General features: G+C 39.7%; 1 protein-coding gene across 1 annotated transcript in view; it reads right to left on the minus strand.

Annotated features, from left to right (window-relative positions):
- Fsip2 (fibrous sheath interacting protein 2) overlaps positions 1–1,539 on the minus strand; it is a 60,828-nt gene extending 59,289 nt beyond the window's left edge. Inside the window, exons 1-2 of the mRNA XM_051167061.1 lie at positions 1,441–1,539; positions 1,067–1,192 (exon numbers count right to left, since the gene is read on the minus strand). Coding sequence (XP_051023018.1) covers positions 1,067–1,192; positions 1,441–1,539 — 225 coding nt within the window. The remainder of the gene's footprint in view (positions 1–1,066; positions 1,193–1,440) is intronic.
- Between the last annotated feature and the right edge of the window lie 22,721 nt (positions 1,540–24,260).

Consider the following 24,260-nt stretch of genomic DNA (forward strand, 5'->3'; position numbering starts at 1 on the left):
ATAAGTGGTACCCATCTTATCCTGAAGGAAACAATAAATCAAGCAAGGAGCTGGTTGCCTCTTGTAAGTGGTGACATTCGGCTAGCAACTCCTTTTAGATGCTGATGCTAATGGTGGCAAACATGTTTTTCAATGTTAATTAAAGTAATCACTCAATATAAATGTATGAAGCCTTCTTCCTTCTTCAGAATCATCTGGCCAAGAATGGAGACTACTTGGGATGGGATAAAACAAAACAAACAAAAATCAAGCATTTTAAGACAAGTAAGCAATATCACACAGTATGGTGTAAGTGATGAGTGAAATTCTTCTGCCTAAAGAAATGTGAGATATAATCAAAATAATAAACTGGTAACTGTGACGTAGTCGCAAGTGGTTCTCTAGAGAGACTCAGATTAACAAGCTAGGAAAAGAGAAGAAAAAAGAAAGAGTAAACCAAGTTTGGAGACAAATTAGACCAAAAATACAGTGGCTGCTTGTTTGCTGGGCATAAGACACACGGAAGACTTCCTGCTGAAGCTGTGCGTAGTGGGAGAAGCTAAGACCATCCTGGGCCTCATCCTCACAGAACCAGGGCCTTTTTCCATTTGCAAGAATTATAATATTAAACATAAAAAATTATTTCAAAACGATTTAAGAAAAAAAAAAACTTACTGCATGAGAGAACATTTGGCTCAAAAGAAAAAACAAAAACAACAAAAGTCTTTCCTAGAAAGGTTAGTATTGGTTAAAAGTCCAGTACATAATAGCCAATAGTGATAGCCTTCCAATCAAATGAATCTAAGACTAATCTGAGTACATAGGCATGAAAAGGGCATGCAATTAAATGTTAATATGTTGTTCTGTAATATAAATTAAAATAGGGCTGAGGATGTAAATCCTTTTGGTCACGATTCCATAAATCCATATTGGATGAAATTGCTTTATATACAGTCTAAACAGTACCTGTGGCCCCATGTCTGTTATTACACATGCTCCTAATGTAATCTGTTATACTCTGTTAACACAAAGAGAAACGAGCATAGACATTTAAGACAGTTAATGTAATTATAAGAAGCTATCTTACCTTTTCGCTGATATTCGTAGTAAAATATACAGTATCAGTTCCTGGAATCATAGGCAGCTTGACTCCAAGGGGAAGATCCAAGAGCTGAGCAGCTCCCACCCCTGGGGGTGGGGCTTTGCGTGCCCCCTGTCGAATATAATCAGAGAATTTGTCTTTGGCTTTGACCCATACCTCACACAACAAAGGTAGAAACTCAAGAATTAAAGAGTAAGGTCCAAAAGGGCCTTGCATGGTCCCTTTCTCTAGCCAGCCTAGGGCACCCTACTATAGCCTAACAGGAGCTGGTGAAATGATTAACCCTCCCAGGCCGACGATGGATGCTTCCGGGCCAGAGACCCAGGACATCCATACCAGCCTGAGGGTACTCCACTCACATCTCCACATTGTTGACTGTCCTCAGCCACACTGCTGGAGGCTGCCTTGTTGGCGGCCACATTGGCAGTCTTGGAGCAGGCACTGAGGTACAGCTCCATGGCAGCTGGGGCCTCACGTCCTCTCCTGATGCTTCCTGGCTTCCTTTGCCTTGGTCCCTCGGTTCCGAATGACCGGTACCAGCCCCCTGTGGCCCCACGAGCTTACGTTCTGCACGGAACAGTGGAGGGTTGCGTAGGAGACGGAGGGCCTCCGAGACTTGTATTGTGACGACCTCGATCAAAAGTCTAGCTCTCTTGGAAACCCTCACCCCTCAGACAATCCAAACAAAGTGTAAAATTGTATTGGGCAGGAAGCTGAGATAAGAGAGCCAAGGTAGCTAGTATCCCCTTCACCAAAGCTCTACAGTGCTTCTATGAGCACCCAGGACCCGAGGCAAGGCTCTTCATCCATCTTCTCCAGTGAAGACATTGTACAGCCTCACTCCCAAGCTCTCATAACTCTCCAAGTTAGACCCACATCCCACAAAGAATCCTGCTCCCTTCGGCCTCCTCCTTCCTCTGTTTTGCCCTTTTCCTTTAGTATCTCTCTTGCCCTTTCTGCATCCTGGACTTTACCCTGCTTCCTCCTGTCCTCAGCCACCCAGCCTAATTTTGTAAAGTTCTCAGCTCCTTTAGTCAGTCATGACTGGATAGGGATGAACACATTGTATAAAACAAGATGCTTGTTTTTGAGCAGCTGACTGGACACAGTAGTTACCAGGAAGTGATCTGATTGGCTCAGAAATAGGAGTTTGTTTCAAAGATTCCTCTATCCACTACCACTCTTTCTGGGCCACTTAGAACTATTAACTCCACATACTAAATTCCTCCACAAATTTATAAACACTTTGTCAATAGCGACCTTTTTATTTTCCAGGTTTAAGAAAACACGTGGTAATCTCAAAAGTTACATCCTTCCAAACAAGAAAAATAGAAACTACTAGAGGGTATTATTTAATTGAATACTTTTGTAGGAAGGATAGAGAGACTGTGTGGAACTGGATTACTTTCCAATCAAGGATTACGAGAGCTAATGGGGGAGGCAATGTCCTAACTAGACATTTTATTCCAACTAGTAAAACTTCCAGCGCCAAGAATGGTTTACGTTTGGTGGAGTCAGTAGTCAAGAGTCTTATGCACACCCACAAATATCACAGGCTGTGGTCAAGGCTGTTGGATGCTTTCTACAACGTGGTGGTAAGGCACGACTGCTAATGGCATTACTTATGCCAGTCAAATGAGAAGAAATAGATCTGGAGTTGTCTAAATAGAAGCTTCATTCTGACTGACCAGATTCCATGGTGCTAGAAGCCGCTTTGCACACTATTAGAGGGGCATGATAATACTCCACTACCCACAACAACAACCTGTCTGCAAGATGTATTGGTGCAGTAGTGGCTCAAAAGTTATGGGAGTAACTAACCACCTTTCAGTGTTTGTAGGACTCACTCCATGTCATGGAACACTTATTTGACATTGCTAAAGTGGCCAACAACCTGAGGCTAGATAGGTCATGGGCCTCAGGGCAGAGCCTACACTGTTATTGTGCTAAAAGAACAAGGCAATAAATTGACTAATGATATATTGCTAATCCAAACATCAGTGCCTTGCTCAACCCTCATTAGAGAAGCTTCTTAACACAAAAACCCTCAAGTGGACAATGAACAAAGAGTGAAAAACTTTGGATAACCCAGTGCAAAATAGCATGTGTTCCTCAAACTTCTCCCCTAAGGGCTTAGGGGGTCTATCTGAAAAGGAGGATAAAAGATTATAAGAGCCAGAAGGGACAAATGACTCTAAGAAACAGTGTCTTCTAGACTCAACAACTGATAAACATATGAACTCAAAAAGACTGTGTCAAGTATGCACAAGACCTGTATGAGTTTAAGGCAGATGGAGCCTCGGCTCTGTAAGGTGAATATCAACCACACTCCAGGAAGGCCTCATGCCTCCATACCCAGGAGTAGTTGAGCAACTCAAAATGAATGCCATAGGTTTGTTTTTAGACTTTTTGGGCTTTTATTTTCCTTATTGGCTCATTGAATGTTTTGAATTTTGCTTTTGTGTATTTTTTTTCCTTTTTATAGATAGAACATAAAGGTGAGTGGATAGGAAGATGAGGAGGCTTTTGGAGGACGTTGGGAGGGTAATATATGATCAAATTATATTATATAAAATATTAAAAAACAAAAAACTTATAATAGCGTTTAAAGTTGTAAACCAAATAAATTCTCATAGAGCAGAGACTCATGCTAACTGTCCGGTTATTTACATTTAAGTTTATTCTTATTAGACTGAAGTACGTTTGCATTCAGAGGTATTTTGTTCTTATTTTTTTCAAAACCACATCATATTGTGTAAAACCCCCACAGAAATAAAGTGGTGCTTTTCAATGTTTTCAAAGAATAGATATTCATTTTAACACAGTTAAGTACGGTGCCTCTAACTGTGGTTTTGTAATTTCTTTACTTTTGATCTTCATAATACTAAATTAAAGGAAATCTATTTTTTTGTTAACATGGAATAATTGTCAGTGATTCATGTAGTTTGTATTGTAACCATTCTAGTGCCTGTGCTCAGAACAAGTGCCAATTAAAATATTACTACCTTCTTATCATCTCGTGCCAGCTGGCTGTTTATATTAACAGTGCAGGGGATCGCAGTGCTATTTAAGGTAGCTGCTTATCAGCTGTGGCTTGATTTTATGTTGTTGCTAATATTTTCACCTAATTAGCAAACAGTCTGAGAAAAGCTTTATCTTTAATATGGCTTCGCACACAGTGAAGTTGAGAATAAAGTGAGTCTTTGGAGACATTCTGCAAGAAACAAAGCAACAAAAACCCTCTCCACCATCTTGCCCTTCCTCAGGCGTCTCCACACAGACCTCCCTTGTCAGTGTCAGCTGTCATGTTAGTTCCCACGCTTGTTTGTCATACTGGTTCCAATCTCTTTTCTGAAAACTCTCCTCAGTCATGCTGTTTCAGATATTGTCCCAATGTAATGCCTAGTTTATGTCAACGTGTCACAGACTAGTATTATTTGGGAAGAGGGAACCTTTAAGAAAAGTTCCCCACCAGATTGGCCCGTGAGCAAGCCTGTGGTACATTTTTAAAAATTAGTCTTCAGTGTGGGAGGATCCATGCCATTGTGGACGGTGGCACCATTTCATGGGTGGTCCTGGGGTGTAGAAAAGATTAGGCTGATCAAGTCTTGGAGAGCAAGCTAGCAAAGAGCCCTCCCCATGGCCTCTGCATCAGCTTCTGTCTCTAGGTCCCTCCCTGTTGGCATTCTTGCCTCAGCTTTCAGCAATGAACTGTGACTGAGGATAAGTAAACAAAGTAACCCTTTTCCTCTTTAAACTGCTGTCAGTCATGATGTTTTATCATGGTGATGGAAACCCTAAGATGCTCTACAAATAGAACATTCCTAGTGCACTTTTGAAAAAAAATCTTTGTAATTGTTATAAATTCACTAATTTTTACTTATTACCAAAAATATTATATATACTTCCAAATTGTTTCATTTTGTATTCACTGTATCTTTGCTTCTTTCTTTTTCTCTCACTCTTCTCATAAAAATATCTTAGTTGAGCTATAAATACTGCCTCTACTTTTGAAAGATTCATGCAAAAATATCACAGTAAAGTTTTAACATATGGGCTCATAAAGATATGCTCTTTCGTTGTGTCTATCTGTGCACTTGATAAAGGGTCGAACTATGTAGCCCAGGCTGGTCTTGAATGCACAGTCATCCTGCATCAGCTGCTGGACTGCTGGGGTTATAGGCATGCACTACCCTCCATGCATGGTGAGAACTTCTTAATGCTGTGAAAGATTTCTTTTCTGTCCTGGCCCAGGGAGCGAATATTATTAAAGTTTGGAATCATTAAAAGATGTTTATAAAAGGACCATTAGAACCATCTGTTTTTGTCTGTGATATTAAAGATACAAAATTAAAACATTTTCTTTGAGCAAGAAAAGAAGGGTCAGAGAAAAACACGTCGTTTAATGGCTAAATATCCTCTAAGTCCACATCACACAGCTACTTGATTTCAAATATAATCGACACCTGTTTTGGCTTTGTTGTTTAAAATTGAATTTGTGTTTTGCTTTAGATAACCTTCAAATCCTGAAACTATTGTTTTGATGTGAGCTTAATTGTGGAACAATTATCTCTCAGGAAGCAGTTCTTGCCGCTGTGGAGGATTTATAATACCGGATCTTTAACTTTCCCATCCTTATATAACAGAAACCATCAGGCAACTGGTTTTCATTAGTTTCATTCTATGATTTTACTCTGCTACAAAAGACATTCTAGGAAACTTGGCTTCATGCTATAGTAGTCTTTATCAAAAACTAAAAATGATCATTAGCATAATGTTTTAAAGTTAGCAATATTAAGTAATATACTGCTACTCTTCTTTTATTTCAACCTTTCTTATTTTTTGAGGAATAAGGACAATAATTTATAGTTAGTATCTTTTAAGAAGAGAACTGGTCTTGCTAAGAAGGTATTTTCTGTTTAGTCATTAAACCAAAAGTGAGTGAAAGAAGATAACAATAATTTTATATTCTCTCATATTAAATATGACTGAATTCCACCTTTATTATGGCTGATAATTTGTAAACTCTGAATGAATATCGGAAGGTTGATAATGATAAATTGCTACCTATACTTTTTGTTTTGAGATAGGGTATCACTAATTTACGTACTTTCCCTGAACCCAGTAGCTCCCATCTAAGCAAGCCCTGCAGTTGCAATCTTTATGCCTCAGCTTCCCAAGTGGCTTGGGTTTCAGGCCTGTGTCACAACAGCGTGATCAAATTTTTACCTGTATTTTTAATTTTGCTGAGCACTGGGTTAAATTCCTGATGTGAATGATCTCGTTGGGCCTTTACAAAGCAGACAACTCTAAGTCCATTCTCCTTCCATTTAAAAGTAGAAGAAGTAAGTGTTCCCAAGGGAAAATAAGGTAAGTGTTTTTTTTAAAAATCTCACCAGTAAAAATAAATATAAATAGGTGACCTCTCCTCAGATAAAGTGATGACATTTTTCTGGAATCAATACAGCCCTTTGAGCAGGGTATCTCTGGTTTAACAACCTAGTCTTGGGGAGAGACTTGGGGGTCAGTGGTTAGGAATATTGGCCACTCTTCTAGAGGGCTTGCCTCCAATTTATAGCACCTGCATTTTTAAAACTGTAATCCTCTATAAAACCAAAATAAAAACCTGATCACCTACTTCCAGCATACAATGCCACATGGTCTATATTACAATTCTAAAAGGAAGGGAGGTAGCTTAGTGAGGAAATGCTGAACTGGAAACCAGCAGGGCAAATGCCAAATTCTGTTTCTCCATGTTTGACGTCAAAGCATTCTTCAGATCTCCAATTTCTTTCAGCCTTTTGACTGCAATATACTTATTTCCATTGAGGGTGTTTCCACACCAGAGCTGCAGCTTTGTTTGGCAGGTATTACATGGCTCTCCAAAATATGGGGTATCCAGCAAAATCCTACACAAAACTCAAGTCCAAGTGGATTAAAGACTCTATAATACTAGTTTGCATTCCCACCAGCAATGAAGGAGTGTCCCTCTCTCCCCACATCCTCGCCAGCATGTGGTGTCACTTGAGTTTTTGATCTTAGCCATTCTGATGGGTGTAAGATGGAATCTCAGAGTTGTTTTGATTTGCATTTCCCTGATGACTAAGGAGGTTGAGCATTTCTTTAAGTGTTTTTCAGCCATTTGATATTCCTCTGTTGAGAATTCTCCGTTTAGTTCCAAGCCCCATTTCTCAATTGGGTTATTCGGTTTGGTGGTGTTTAGCTTCTTAAGTTCTTTATATATTTTGGATATTAGACCTTTGTCAGATGTAGGGTTGGTGAAGATCTTTTCCCAGTCTGTAGGCTGTTGCTTTGTTCTCTTGACAGTGTCTCCAGCCTTACAGAAGCTTCTCAGCCTCATGAGGTCCCATTTATTAATTGTTGACATTAAGGCCTGGGCTGTTGGTGTTCTGTTCAGGAAGTTGTCTCCTGTGCCAATATGTTCTAGGCTCTTCCCCACTTTTTCCTCTAAGTGACTTAGTGTCTCTGGTTTTATGTTGAGGTCTTTAATCCACTTGGATTTGAGTTTTGTGCAAGGTGACAAATATGGGTCCAGTTGCATTTTTTTACACATAGACCTCCAGTTAGACCAGCACCATTTGTTGAAGATGCTATCCTTTTTCCATTGAATGGATTTGGCTTCTTTGTCGAAAATCAAGTGACCATATGTGTGTGGATTCATATCTGGGTCTTTGATTCGATTCCACTGATCAACCAGCCGGTTGCTGTACCAGTACCAAGGTGTTTTAATTACTATTGCTTTATAGTACAGTTTGAGATCAGGTATGGAGATTCCTCCGGAGAGAGGAACACTCCTTCATTGCTGGTGGGAATGCAAACTAGTACAGCCACTTTGGAAATCTATCTGGTGCTATCTCAGAAAACTGGGAATAGGGCTTCCTCAAGACCCAGCTATTCCACTCCTTGGAATATACCCAGAAGATGCTCCAGCACACAACAAGAAAATTTGCTCAACCATGTTCATAGCAGCCTTATTCATAATAGCCAGATCATGGAAACAGCCTAAGTGTCCCTCAGTAGAAGAATGGATAAAGAAACTGTGGTACATATACACTATGGAATACTACTCAGCTATTAAAAACAAGGAATTCCTGAAATTTGTGGATAAATGGATTGAGCTAGAAATGATCATAATGAGTGAGTTAACCCAGAAGCAGAAAGACTTAAATGGTATATACTCACTTATATCTGCATACTAGCCCAAGGGGTTTGTCCCACGAAAGCCTTCACTTACCAGGAAACTGGGACAGAGAGGAGGACATCCTATTGGGACTCTAATAGAGAGAAGCACGGGAGAATAGCAAAGTAGAAGGATCCAGAGGGTCCTAGAAACCTCCAAGTAGAACAATATGATAGGCAGATTTGTGCCCAGGGGTCCCGCTCAAACTAAGGCACCAGCCAAGGACAATACAGGCGGTAAACTTTAAACCCCTACCCAGATATAGCCAATGGTCAGAACATTCTCCACAGTTGAGTGGAGAGTGGGATATGACTTTCTCACATACTCTGGTGCCTCACATTTGACCATGTCCCCTGGAGGGGGAGACCTGGTGGCACTCAGAGGAAGGACAGCAGGTTACCGAGAAGAGACTTGATACCCTATGAGCATATACAGGGGGAGGTAATCCCCCTCAGGAACAGTCATCGGGGAGGGGAATAAGGGGAAAAGGGGAGGGAGGGAAGAATGGGAGGATACAAGGGATGGGATAACCATTGAGATGTAACAAGAATAAATTAATAATAAAAAATTAAAAAAAATAATTTATAAATATAAAAAAAAGACTATAATACACGGTTTACTTAAAGTACTTTGAAAGTGCTATTGCAGGCTGCTGAAAATAATTAAGTAATACAGCTAATTGATAGTTGATCAAATCATGGTCATGTCAATAACTAGTCAATTTTTATCACAAGAATATATATCCTAGGTTTAAAAGCTAGATATAATTCTATAGATAGATAAGGTAAAATAGTTAGATAATGTCTTCAAAAGCCTCAAAGTCATTCAGAATATGGCATTTAAAGATGTTTTTATTATTTTAAGGATTCTTTGATAATAAGACAGGTTAACTCCTGGCAACACCTAGCCTACCTCAAAGAAGATAATGAGCATCAAAGAACCTCCTTATGGAGATGGCTTCAAATGTGGGAAACAAGCCACTGGATGAAATGTCCTCGTTTCTGCCACAGACAGAATTCTGTCTAAAAATGGGCAAGCTTGGATGCAGACAGAGTTGACAACCAAACTCTGCCAAGACAGGGTAAGCAAAACCTCAACAGTTCCTGCCTCACAAATATGTTTGTCAGATATACTGGACCAGAAGGCTGAAGATGATGCTCCCATGTTATAGAGAGTTTTGGGTGACTTTTCAGGCAGCAAACTAGCTGTCATGTCCTCATTTTGGAAGCTGCTAACCTGCACTTCCTGTCTACTCAGGTAATTAAGTTTTATGCCTTCTTGAGTCTCTGATGGCGTTGAAGACCAGATCGTTTAGTTTTACAATTAAGATTAGCTGTTTAGGAGTTAAAATGCTTTTAGTTCCAGATGGTATTTTAAGTTGATAATGATGAGATATGATACATATTGATTTACATTCAGAGTTGTAGATGCAGCAAAATAGGAAAGATGTTTTCTTCAAAGTTGCCAAATACGAATGACCAAAACACTATGAATGTAACATTAACATAGATCCTGATTGTTTCGTTGTTCTTCTTGCTGTAGGTAGTTTATTACATACATGTGTAAGAATATAAACATGTATGTAAAAAATGAAAACTCATTTTAAAAAAGGAAAAATAAAAAGAAACAACTAGAAAAGGCCAGCATATTCAACTGTAAGCATCTGAGATAACAATTAAAACAGGCAAATAAAAGTTAAACTTTCATCATCTCTAGTCACTTACTTTATATCTAACCTCTGTGACTATAAGGATTTTAACATACTTATCAATTATTTAATAGCTAACAAATAATCATATATATGTGTATATATATATATATATACATACACACACATTTGTATTTTGGGTCTGAGTTATCTTACTCAGATGATATTTTTCTAGTTCAATCCATTTACCTGTGACATTTATCATTTCACTTTTTAGGAGCTGAGATATATTCAATTGTGTAAAGGTATCTGTTCATCCACTGACAAACATCTAGGCTGTTTCCAGTTTCTGGCTATTATAAATAGTGCAGCATTAAATGTGATTGGGACAAGTATCTCTGTAACAGTATGTTGAGTCTTTTGGGTATATACTCAAGAGTGGTATAGGTGAATCTTACTGTAGATTCACCTGAAGAACTGACACACTGATTTCCATGGTAGCTGTGCATGTTTTTACTCCAACCAGCAATGGATGAGTGTTCTATTCTCCCCATCATGAGCTGTTATCTGTTTCATTGATCGTGTCCATTTTGACTGGTGTTAGAGTCAATCTCAAAGTAGTTTTTATTTTTACTTGCCTGATGACTGAAGAGGTTGACCATTTCTTTAAGTGCTTCTGTGTCACTTCTGTTTACTCTTCTGATAATTCTGTTTAGATCTGTAAACCATTTTTAATCAGATTCTTTGCTTTCTTTGTTGCTTGGTGTTTTTGTTTTGTTTTATTTTGGTTTGGTTTGGTTCTTTATATATTTTATGTATTAGCTCTTATTTCCGAGGCTTACTGTCTCCATCTGCTAACCTAGACTTAGTCCTGGAAGCTTCTGGCCTCCAAACCTGTGATGCAGATCTTGAAGCAGGAAGGCAGTGTATCTTTGATGTGGACCTTGGGTTTAGACTTGGATATTGAGGCTGAATGATGTAGGCCTTTACTCCAGACACGCCTTGTGCTAGAGTCTATGGAGGGCTGTGCTCTTTGCCTGCTTTCCCTCACCTTGCAAGCACATCTGTTCCTTCATTGGCACCACAGGTGCCTACTTCTTCAGGACTCCAACAAATACAGAAAACCAGCTGAGAGCCCCCTGCCTTGTTGGACTGAGCAACTAGTAGATTCTTGGACTGTCTATTCACAGCTAATCATTTTGGATTAACTGGACTGCAGCCTGTGTTATTCCAATAAATTTTCTAATATATATTCCATAACTGTTCTTTTTCCCCTCTCTGGATCCTAGGAGCATGTGGTATCTGTGGTCTATCTGTTAGCGAGTGCCTCTGAGTCCCTGCCAGTTGTGATTCCTGGGAATCTTGTCACACAGGAGTGGGCATTTGCTGTAAAGGTGTTATGAAGAGTGAGGAGTGTAGGAAAGAAAATGCTTAGTTCCGTGAGAGTCGGGGCAGAGGAGAAGCAGGGGCTGCAGCAGATAGTCGACAACCAAACTGCGCAGAAGACTGGGAAACCAGAATTAAAGGACAAGAAGGAGAATAAAAGTCGCCTACCTAACTCTATGGTTGGTGTGACTAGTGGAGTTCCTGGGAGTGACTGCTTTTGTGGTTCTGCTTTTACTTATACTTCGTTGATGTCTACTGCTGGCCTTCTTCTTTCTTTTCTTCTGCCAGTTTGTACACAAATCGTTCATAGTTTCCGTTGCCTCATTAGGTAGACCAGTAGGTCTTTATCTGAGATATTTCTGTATTTTTGTCATTGGTTGTTATACATTTCCTTTCTATATTATGTGTTCTTATTTGTCTCAGAAATCATCTTTGTCATCTAGACTTACTTGTCTCATGGGTTGTTTACGAATGTTTGCTACTGTTTGCGTATTAGCATACTGAAGATGATTTCCACTTGTATTGCACTGTGATCAAAAAATCATTCCAACTTGAGTACCAATTTTTTTCTAGATTGTTGAGGTTCTTTAAAGCATTCTATTATATAATACATATGGTATAATTTACCATGTGCAATTTAGGAGATATATATTTAATAAAGTAAAAATTATACTACAGTTCAAAATAATGAATAAGTATCAGTGAGATAACATTTTTTGTTAAATGAATTTCATGATTGACCTTACTTATTTTTTATAGTATGTATGACACAAAAGTTCATCTCAACAGTATGATAGAACATTATTAGGATAGTTGGTTCCCTGGGTAACAAAGAGGCTACGATGAGGCATTATATGACACACATGATGTTATGTATGTCTGTGAGGTTTGCAATATAGTTTATGTTTTTTATAAAAGAGTGAGCTCTATAATAGCTATCAAGAGATTGTAGGAGTAGAATATTGTTGGGAATGCATAATGGTGTGATGTGATGGGTCAACCTGCACTCAATTCATAAACCGTAGTTAGGACACTTAGATAATTAGGTAGCCTTAACTATAGTTAAGCCTCCAGTTTCTCCTATGACACAGTAACAGTCCAAGCATTGTCTACTCAATTCCCATAGGACTACTCTTAAATTTACTTTTAACAATGTTTCAAAGACCCCTAGTAACATCTCTGTCTGTTACCATGACATGTACTGCATCCTATGTGCTACATTGAATACATTAGATCATATGACAGGTGCTGGGTTACGTGTGCTTTACAGTACATAGAGCACCCCTGGATAATTTGCAGAGCCTTCTCGTCTTCTGGGTTCCACATAAACTAGTGATCTTTTATACAATTCTGCAAATGAATCAGAGCAACCCCCACCCCCAAAATGTCTTACTGGCTACCTAGGTATATCTTAGCTCAATCAAATTGACAAAAAAAGTTAACCATGTCTTTAAAAGTGATTTAGCACAAATCATAGAAAAAAGAGGAGTTGAACTAAATCTGTCTGTGTCACTATGCATAATGCATGTAAAATTGTGAGCAGCCTCTGCATAAATGTGTCTCAACAATATACAACTTTCATTTCTCAGTCTTAGCTTTTCATAAAAATTTTCCATGTGACTGATTTATTCATCTGACTGTTGAGGATGGCAGCATATCCATTCCCATCCGTTCACACCACACACACTTGAGCAACCACTGAAGGACTGGACCATCACAGGGCACTGTTAATCTGGATTATTTATCTAACCTACCCTCAGAGTCCCAACATCAATTTGTTGAACAAACCCTAATGAAATCTATTTGGTAAGCACATAAATATCTTTAGAAAAACATTTTGACCCTTTTACCCGACTTAAGGCTTTGATCCAGACATAGCAGGATGCATTCGTTACTGTGCGGCTTTCATTCTGATTCACAAAGATCTGGGGAAGCAGCACAGTGTAGTTTCCCTACCTAGGGAGCTGAAACTGACCTGAATTCATTTCATGGCTCACATGGAACCAGTGACTTGAACTAAAATTAGGGACAAATTAGGTACCAACTTCCCAAATGAAATGATAACTCTTATTGGAAAAACTGCTTGGAGCATACACATAGTGCCAAATTTTGCTTGGAGCATACACATAGTGCCAAATTTCTGGACTTACACAAACTCCTTAATCAAATGAGAGCTGTCTCCTCACCAAAGACAAAGGGAAAAAGCACTGGGCTTGCAGAAAACAAGTACATTCATGCTCAGCTTCCACGCAAGATGTAACTATGAACCCACAAAAAGCAGCCACTATTAACGATCACATTCCTTTCCTAATGAGCTCAATATTGGATTCACGTAGAAAGTACCTCTAATGTGATAAATTAAAAGGTCATAAGTTCAATATAAGTGATCAAGTTGCATGCCTGGTTTTGGTTGACAATACAAGGGCAGTTAATCTAATGTGCCCTTCCTGCCCATGCTGTCAAATAAGAAGCTTCCATCACGCCCTCCTAGAATGACTGAGAATGGAGGCAGAGAAGATATGTGGGTTTCTTTGCTGAACAGATACAGAGATTGGAGGCATCCTTTTATTTTAGATAGGTCTCTGCAAAAGGTTAAAACCCATTGCAAGCAATTCATAGCTAGAGATATTTGCAGAGGCATCGCAGAGCCTACAGCCAGTTAAATTTATGATACTCATCACACTTTTCGAGAGCATACCAGAGAGGTTTCTTTCATGGGGAAGATGGTAGGAATAATTCTACAATAGAAGAAATCACTAGTGTTTCTCCCTCCTAGGCCCTCAGCAGAGTCTGAGATCTTCCTTCCTCAGCACCAGATTATTTCAGTCTTTATAGGTACAGAATCTGTACATTTGATTGCAATAATTAAATCTTTACCTTTAATCCGTTTATCTTCCTCTGACAGACCAGGTTTTTATGCAATAGTTAAGTGTGGAAGAATGAGGCATTTATATAAAACTTAAGCAACATTTCTGAGTTTGGAGAAGATAAAAACAAATCCCCTTTGGGAACGTTTAATGGCTGATGAATCCTAGAAGACAACTGCCTCTATTCTAATCCTAGCTGTTGTGCTCATGGGTGCTAATGCCCTGCCCATCAGCCAACACAGATAATTCAATGCAGGGCATGCACAACAATGCTTATTAACATTTTCTCCGAAGTGACAAGGAGGTGAAGACAATATTAATTGTTATGTCTTGTTAAGAGGATGGGCTAGCTTGGTCTAAGTATAAAATCGGCATTCTGTGCACTGGGCTAGCTTGGTCTAAGTATAAAATTGGCATTCCGTGCACCAGGTAGAAACTGGGAAGTAGATAGACACAAAGTATGGAGATGGAACTTTAAAACAGTTTAAAGTATCTACAAAGGAGCCGGGCGGTGGTGGCGCACGCCTTTAATCCCAGCACTCGGGAGGCAGAGGCAGGCGGATCTCTGTGAGTTCGAGGCCAGGCTGGTCTACAGAGTGAGTCCAGGATGGCCAAGGCTACACAGAGAAACCCTGTCTTGAAAAACCAAAAAAAAAAAAAAAAAAAAAAAAAAAAAAAAAAAATCTACAAAGGGTAACAATATATATTAATATTTAAAACATGTACAATTCCGAATGGTATAAGATTGTGATGTACCAAGGAATATGACCTTACACTGAGTTCCAGGGGAATTCAATTCTTTTCTCCCCCTTACCAATTCATATTCCAACTAATCGCTAATAAGCTCAAGAACTATATAAATGATAACTTATATGGTTTGACCAATGTGTCATAATTCTAGAAACTGATTTTGGTTTTGCTGATCCGAAAGTGATTGGTTATTATAACGAATAACATATCCATGACGTTGTATTTTCATGGACAAGACAGGCAATGAGAATTGCTACAGTGGACATGTGCGAGGCTCGTGGATCATGCCTCTAGGGGAATTGGCATGGGACTAGGAAGATGGAGCAAGCTCAAATGCTAGAAATTTCCAATCTGAGATCTAAAATCGCATCCTAAGAACAGAAGGTGGGGGGGCGGGGAGCAGAGCTCTCTCCTTGTTTCTGCGCCTGCCTGGGGAGCACACAGCACAACCCCTAGGTGGTACAGTTGTCCACCACAGGAGCTTATCACGTGTTATCATTCCCCATGCAAACTCAGCACTACCTGCCTCCTAAGTCTCAGCCAACCAGACACATTCATCGTCGAAGCCCCGCCCCACAGCCTAAGGGTTATAAGTCCCTGTTTCACACGTAGTAAAGCCATGAGCACCATCTACTTCACTAAAGGACGTCTGGAACTGGCTGCTTATTCTGAGCTGTAGCACTGTGGCACAGCTGTAGCCCCCTTCACCGCTAGAGCTCACCCAACCTCGGCAAGTTTCTGCTGTTTGTCTCTGTCTCAGTGCTGATCTATGGGGAGCAAGCGGCTGGTTGTTCCCAAAGCAGCTAGCTGCCTGATTCCTCTGAGCCAGGCTAGGCCTCTGAAGCCCTGGACTCGGTGGGTCTTGGAGCCCTGAGCTCCTCGCTGCCAACTGGCCTGGCACTAGGAGCCCAGATAAAAAAGCAAGAGAAAATCTCCTTTTCCCCGCACTTCCATCTTGGACTGGAGGTCTTGAGACATGGCCTTAGTTCTGCACTCACTCAGGACCCTGCTCTGTGTTCTTTTCTGGAGACCAGTGGTGCTTGGATCTTCCGGTGGAGAAACGTGCCCTTCCGGCTCAGTGCCCCAGTGGAGTCCTGTAGCCGTGCCAAACGTTGAAGGAGAAAAAGGTTGTTAGCTATCATGGTTTAAGCCCATGAATTACTGATGAATTTTGAACGTCCTGTGCATGGTAAATGAAACCAGCCTATCTGCTGTTTTAGTTGCTCATTTTACCTATGGCTATTTGGCAATCACTGACAACCAAGACAAAGAATATATTTTAATGAAGTGGGATACTAGGCAGAAAGGTTGAACCTAAAGGGTAATAGTCTTGGAGCGCCATTAAAAACAAACCTTTAATATGGTAAAAAAAAATATTAAAAGACTATAATTTACTTGTATTTTTGTTTATTACAATCAGTTAAATATTCTAAACCCAGAGATATGCATTCATTGGCAATTAAAATCTGAAGAGATTAAAAGTTGAACTAGAGATTTTGATTTTTAATGAGGGAATACATTGATAAAATTAATCTATAGAACTAAGCATGGAACTTCCAGTTCCTAAAAATTTTTAATCAACACATAGCAATTACATATGCTTATGGGGTAAAATGGGATAATTTAATATTTATAGAATGTATGATGATCAAATCAGGGTAACTTCTACCAGCTACTTATTTATGTTTGGATATGGGGTAAAATGGGATAATTTAATATTTATAGAATGCATGACAATCAAATCAGGGTAACTTCCACCAGCTAGTTATGTCCTTAATTTTGGATCTTAGGCTGTTTATCATTGAATTCTTTCTATAATTCTAGAACATATTTTCCTATTTGACTGTATAAAAATATCATTCTTTTTCAGAGCAGAAGTAATATCAAATAAATATTTATATACAAATATTAATGTTTTTATGCTTCAATTGGGTATTAAATAAACCTTTTATTATTAATTGTTAATATGGCATAGACTATAAATATATGCATTTTATTTGTATGTGTAACATACATGTGTAACACAAGCTTATAGTACATATAGCAAAAAAATATGTAATTTCAGGGATATATCATAGTGATTAGAAGTATACACATTTCACAAAAAGTAGAAAAATAAATCTATAGTACCTTGCAGAAATAATAATCAAACGCAGAGAATTAAAAGGAAGATATTCAGAGACTTGAGAAGGAATAAAATTAATTACCTGAGTATACACTGGGTGCAGGTTAGCAGCTTCCCAAATGAGAAGACAACAGAGATGATTTGTTGCCTGAACAGTCACCCAAAATTCTCTATAATGTTGGAGCATAATCTTCAGCTTTCTGGCCCAATATATCTGACAGACATATTTGTGAGGCAGGAACTGTTGAGGACTTGCTTACCCTGTCTTGGCAGAGTTTGGCCATTGACTCTGCCTGCATCCAAGCTTGCCCATTTTTAGGCAGAATTCTGTCTGTGGTAGAAACAAGGACATATTACTCAGTGACTTGTTTGCCACATTAGAAGCCATCTCCATAAGAAGGTTCTTTGATGCTTATCATCTTTTTTGATGTAGGCTGGGTGTTGCCAGGAGTTAACCTGTTTCATTGTAAACATATCTTTGAAATAATAAAAAAGTCTTTAAATGTCAAAAAATAAATAAATAAATAAAAAATAAAAGGAAGATATTGTAAGTTAGATTGAAAACAATGACACATATCAAGAAGGATTAACAGATTGAAAAGAATTTTTTTTTTTATTAATTTATTCTTGTTACATCTCAATGTTTATCCCATCCCTTGTATCCTCCCATTCCTCCCCCCCCCCATTTTCCCATTATTCCCCTCCCCTATGACTGTTCCTGAGGGGGATTACGTCCCCCTATATATTCTCATAGGGTATCAAGTCTCTTCTTGGCTACTTGCTGTCCTTCCTCTGAGTGCCACCAGGTCTCCCCCTCCAGGGGACATGGTCAAATGTGAGGCACCAGAGTATGTGAGAAAGTCGTATCACACTCTCCACTCAACTGTGGAGAATATTCTGACCATTGGCTAGATCTGGGAAGGGGTTTAAAGTTTACCTCCTGTATTGTCCTTGGCTGGTGCCTTAGTTTGAGCGGGACCCCTGGGCCCAAATCTGCCTATCATATTGTTCTACTTGTAGATTTCTAGGACCCTCTGGATCCTTTTATTTTGCTGTTCTCCCATGCGTCTCTCATTTAGAGTCCCAATAGGATGCCTTCCCCTCTATCCCAGTTTCCTGGTAAGTGAAGGCTTTCGTGGGACATGCCCCTTGGGCTAGTATGCAGATATAAGTGAGTATATACCATTTGATTCTTTCTGCTTCTGGGTTAACTCACTCATTATGATCATTTCTAGCTCAATCCATTTATCCACAAATTTCGGGAATTCCTTGTTTTTAATAGCTGAGTAGTATTCCATAGTGTATATGTACCACAGTTTCTTTATCCACTCTTCTACTGAGGGACACTTAGGCTGTTTCCATGTTCTGGCTATTATGAATAAGGCTGCTATGAACATGGTTGAGCAAATTTTCTTGTTGTGTGCTGGAGCATCTTCTGGGTATATTCCAAGGAGTGGAATAGCTGGGTCTTGAGGAAGCCCTATTCCCATTTTTCTGAGATAGCACCAGATAGATTTCCAAAGTGGCTGTACTAGTTTGCATTCCCACCAGCAATGAAGGAGTGTTCCTCTCTCCCCACATCCTCGTCAGCATGTGGTGTCGCTTGAATTTTTGATCTTAGCCATTCTGATGGGTGTAAGATGGAATCTCAGAGTTGTTTTGATTTGCATTTCCCTGATGACTAAGGAGGTTGAGCCTTTCTTTAAGTGTTTCTCAGCCATTTGATACTCCTCTGTTGAGAATTCTCTGTTTAGTTCCAAGCCCCATTTCTCAATTGGGTTATTCGGTTTGGTGGTGTTTAATTTCTTGAGTTCTTTATATATTTTGGATATTAGACCTTTGTCAGATGTAGGGTTGGTGAAGATTTTTTCCCAGTCTGTAGGCTGTCGCTTTGTTCTCTTGACAGTGTCTCCTGCCTTACAGAAGCTTCTCAGCCTCATGAGGTCCCATTTATTAATGGTTGACATTAAGGCCTGGGCCGTTGGTGTTCTGTTCAGGAAGTTGTCTCCTGTGCCAATATGTTCCAGACTCTTTCCCACTTTTTCTTCTAAGTGAGTTAGTGTCTCTGGTTTTATGTTGAGGTCTTTAATCCACTTGGATTTGAGTTTTGTGCAAGGTGACAAATATGGGTCCAGTTTCATTTTTTTACACATAGACCTCCAGTTAGACCAGCACCATTTGTTGAAGATGCTATCCTTTTTCCATTGAATGGACTTGGCTTCTTTGTCAAAAATCAAGTGACCATATGTGTGTGGATTCATATCTGGGTCTTCGATTCGATTCCACTGATCAACCAGCCTGTTGCTGTGCCAGTACCATGTTATTTTAATTACTATTGCTTTATAGTACAGTTTGAGATCAGGTATGGAGATTCCTCCGGAGCATCTTTTATTGTACAAGATTGTTTTAGCTATTCTGGGTTTTTTGTTTTTCCATATGAAGTTCAGAATTGAACTTTCAATGTCTTTAAAAAATTGTGTAGTTATTTTGATAGGGATTGCATTGAATCTGTAGATTGCTTTTGGTAGGATGGCCATTTTTACTATGTTAATTCTCCCGATCCATGAGCAAGGAAGATCACGCCATCTTCTCAGGTCATCTTCAATCTCTTTCTTCAGAGTTTTGAAATTTTTTTCATACAAGTCCTTCACTTGCTTAGTTAGGGTAACTCCTAGATATTTTATATTGCTTGTGGCTAATGTGAAGGGTGTGGTTTTCCTAATTTCTTCCTCTGTAAGCTTGTCATTTGTGTATAGGAAGGCTACAGACTTTTTTGAGTTAATTTTGTATCCAGCCAATTTGCTGAAGGTGTTTATCAGCTTTAGGAGTTCTCTGGTGGAGTTTTGAGGGTCACTTATGTACACTATCATATCATCTGCAAAGAGGGATAATTTGACTTCCTCCTTTCCCATTTGGATACCCTTGATCTCCTTTTGTTGTCTTATTGCTCTGGCTAGAACTTCGAGTACTATATTGAAGAGATATGGAGAGAGTGGGCAGCCTTGCCTTGTTCCCGATTTGAGAGGAATTTCCTTGAGTATCTCACCATTTACTTTGATTTTGGCTATTGGCTTGCTGTATATAGCCTTTATTATATTGAGGAAAGTGCCTTGTATCCCCGATCTCTCTAAAACTTTAAACATGAATGGGTGTTGAATTTTATCAAATGCTTTCTCTGCATCCAAGGAGATGATCATGTGGTTTTTTATTTTCAGTTTGTTTATATGATGGATTACATTGATGGATTTCCGTATATTAAACCATCCCTGCATGCCTGGAATGAAGCCTACTTGGTCATGATGAATGATATCTTTGATGTGCTCCTGTATTCGTTTTGCAAGTATTTTATTTAGTATTTTTGCATCTATGTTCATAAGAGAAATTGGTCTGAAATTCTCTTTCTTTGTTGAGTCTTTGTGAGGTTTAGGTATCAATGAGACTATGGCCTCATAGAATGAAGTTGGTAATTTTCCATCCATTTCTATCTTTTGGAGTAGCTTGAAGAGTATCGGTATTAGCTCGCCCTTAAAGGTCTGGTAGAATTCTGCACTGAAACCATCTGGCCCTGGGCTTTTTTTGGTTGGGAGACCATCGATGATTGCTTCTATTTCTGTAGGGGAAATGGGACTATTTAACTTGTTTATCTGTTCTTCACTCAACTTTGGCAAGTGAACTTGATCAAGAAAATCGTCCATTTCCCTTAGATTTTCAAATTTTGTGGCGTATATGCCTTCAAAGTAGGATCTTATGATTCTTTGAATTTCTTCAGTGTCTGTTGTTATGTCTCCCTTTTCATTTCTGATTTTGTTCATTTCAATACTGTCTCTCTGCCTTTTAGTTAGTTTGGCTAATGGTCTGTCTATCTTGTTGATTTTCTCAAAGAACCAGCTTTTGGTTTTGTTGATTCTTTGGACTGTTTTCTTAGTTTCTAATTTGTTAATTTCAGCCCTGAGTTTGATAATTTCCAGGCGTCTACTCCTCTTGGGTGTTTCTGCTTCTTTTTTTTCTAGGTCTTCCAGTTGTGTTGTTAAGATGCTTATGTGCGATGTTTCCAATTTCTTTTTAAAGGCACTTAGTGCTATGAATTTTCCTCTTAGCACTGCTTTCAATGTATCCCACAAATTTGGGTATGTTGTTTCTTCATTTTCATTGAATTTCAGAAACTCCTTGATTTCTTTCTTTATTTCTTCCCTGACCCAGGTGTCATTTAGCAGAGAGTTGTTTAGTTTCCACAAACGTGTAGGCTTTTTGTTATTTCTGTTGTTGTTGAATTGCAGCCTAAGAGCATGGTGATCTGATAGGATACAAGGTATTATTTCAATCCTCTTGTATCTGTTGAGGCTTGCTTTGTGACCTACGATGTGATCAATTTTGGAGAAGGTTCCATGGGGTGCAGAGAAGAAGGTGTATTCTTTCTTGTTTGGGTGAAAGGTTCTATAGATATCTGTTAGATCCATTTGACCCATGGCATTGGTTAATGATGTTATTTCTCGGCTTAGTTTCTGTTTCAATGACTTATCCTTCAGTGAGAGTGGGGTGTTGAAGTCTCCCACTATTATTGTGTGGGGATCGATGTGTGGTTTAAGCTTTTTTAGGAGATCTTTTATATATGTGGGTGCCCTTGTATTGGGAGCATAGATGTTCAGAATTGTGATGTCATCTTGGTTGACTTTACCTTTGATGAGTATGAAGTGTCCTTCCTCATCCCTTTTGATTAATTTTGGTTGAAAGTCTATTTTGTTCGATACTAAAATGGCTACACCTGCTTGCTTCTTGTGACCATTTGCTTGGAATATTTTTTTCCAACCTTTTACCCTGAGGTAATGCCTTTCATTATGGGTGAGATGTGTTTCTTGGATGCAGAAGAATGTTGGGTCTTGTTTATGTACCCATTCGGTTAGTCTGTGTCTTTTTATTGGAGAATTGAGGCCATTGATGTTGAGAGATATTAATGACCAGTGACTGTTAAGAGTCTTAATTTTGATGTTGTTTCCAGTCGAGCGTTTGTGTAGTTGTGTTTTTGCCATGGGATAGTTATCTATTTCCTGGGTAGTTTTGGTTGTAGCTTGACCCTTTGGGATGGAGTTTTCCTTCTAGTACCTTCTGTAAAGCTGGGTTTGTGGATAGGTACTGTTTGAATTTGTTTTTGTCATGGAATATTTTGTTTTCTCCATCAATGGTTATTGATAATTTTGCTGGGTAAAGTAGTCTGGCCTGGCATCTGTGTTCTCTTAGGGTTTGCAGGATCTCTGTCCAGGCCCTTCTGGCTTTTATGGTCTCTGCTGAGAAGTCAGGTGTAATTCTGATAGGTTTACCATTAAATGTTATTTGGCCCTTTTCCCTTGCAGCTTTTAATATTTTTTCTTTGTTCTGCATGTTTTGTGTTTTGATTATTATGTGGCGGGCAGTTTTTCTTTTCTGGTCAATTCTATTTGGTGTTCTGTAGGCCTCTTGTATGTTTATAGGCATCTCTTTCTTTAGATTGGGGAAATTTTCTTCTATGATTTTGTTGAGAATAGTTTCTGGGCCCTGGAGTCTGATGTCTTCACTTTCTTCAATGCCTATTATCCGCAAATTTCTTCTTTTCATGGTGTCCTTAATTTCTTGGATGTTTTGTGTCAGGAGTTTTCCAGATTTGGCATTTTCTTTAATGGTTGATTCAATATCTGTGATTGTATCTTCTAGCCCTGAGATTCGTTCTTCCATCTCTTGGATTCTGTTAGAAAAGCTCACCTCTGTGTTGCTCGCCTTCTTCTCTGAGGTCTCACGTTCTCGTTTTTCTTCTGTCTGTGTGTTTATCATTGAATCCATTTTCATTTTCAGATCTTGAACTGATTTTTTGATTTCTTTCATCTGATTTTTTGTATATTCCTGAGTTTCTTCCATTGCCTCTTTATAGGTCTTCAGAGCTTGAACCGTTTTAGTTATTTCTTTCATCTGGTTGTTTGCATTTTCCTGCAATTTTTCCAGTTCCACTCTATGTGCTTCTTTTATGTCTCTCATCTGTTTGTCTGCGTCTTCCTGCATTTGATTACGAATTTTATTTGTTTCCTCCATTATCATCCTCATTACTAAGGATTTGAGGTCATTTTCTTGTATTTCCGTTGTATTTGAGTTCTCTGGGTGGTTTTCTTTGGGATAGCTGGAAACTGGAGACGCCATGTTGTTTTGGGGTTTTTTGCGTATGCTTTTTCGTTGTCCTTTAGACATCTTGCCGTCTTTGTTTTTGTTGGGTAGCTTCCAGAGTTGAATGGAGGGTGTCTGACGATAGATTCACTTGTTTTCTTACGATTTCCCTAGGCTGCGAGCTCAAAGCTTCACTGGTGTGGATGTTAGGAGGTTAGCCCTGTTGTTCTGGTCTCTCACAGCCAGTGATCCTCAGTCCCTCTCTGCTGTGGATCCTGCAATTGTTCTGGGTCTCTGAATGAGCGTTGGGTCAGGCCAAGGTATCCACAGCCTTCTGTGTTCCCTGCCAAGTCCAGCCAGGAGCACTGGGACCGAACCACGGGCAGAACTCAGCTAGATTCTCAGGGCCAGAACCGTCTGCCAAGCTCAGCTAGGGATTTTGGGCCCAAAATGCACACAGGGCCCAGCCAGAATTTTTGGGCTGGGACTACGCACCAAGCTCCACTAGGGCCTTTTGGCCCAAAGTGCGTGCTGTGGTCAGTTATTGACTCAGGGCCCGAACTGACCACCAATCTCAGCCAGGAATTCTGGATTCAAACTGTACACTGTGTCCAACCAGAGTCTTAGAGCTGGTGGAACCGAGAGCTCTGTCCAGCCTGTGCCACAGCAGGAGAACTGCGGCTGCTCTGAGTTAGCGCCAGTGGTGGAACAAGTGCTCCGCCCGCACTGTGTCCCCGCAGGGGAGCTGCCGCTGAGCTGAGGTGGTGCCTAGGATGGAACCGAGCACGTCACCAAGCCTGCGCCACAGCAGGAGAACTGCGGCTGCTCTGAGTTAGCGCCAGTGGTGGAACAAGTGCTCCGCCTGCACTGTGTCCCCGCAGGGGAGCTGCCGCTGAGCTGAGGTGGTGCCTAGGATGGAACCGAGCACGTCACCAAGCCTGCGCCACAGCAGGAGAACTGTGGCTGCTCTGAGTTAGCGCCAGTGGTGGAACAAGTGCTCCGCCCAGACTGTGTCCCCGCAGGGGAGCTGCCGCTGAGCTGAGGTGGTGCCTAGGATGGAACCGAGCACGTCACCA

This window comes from Acomys russatus, chromosome 24, assembly GCF_903995435.1.
Source record: "Acomys russatus chromosome 24, mAcoRus1.1, whole genome shotgun sequence".
Taxonomy (NCBI): Eukaryota; Metazoa; Chordata; class Mammalia; order Rodentia; family Muridae; genus Acomys; species Acomys russatus.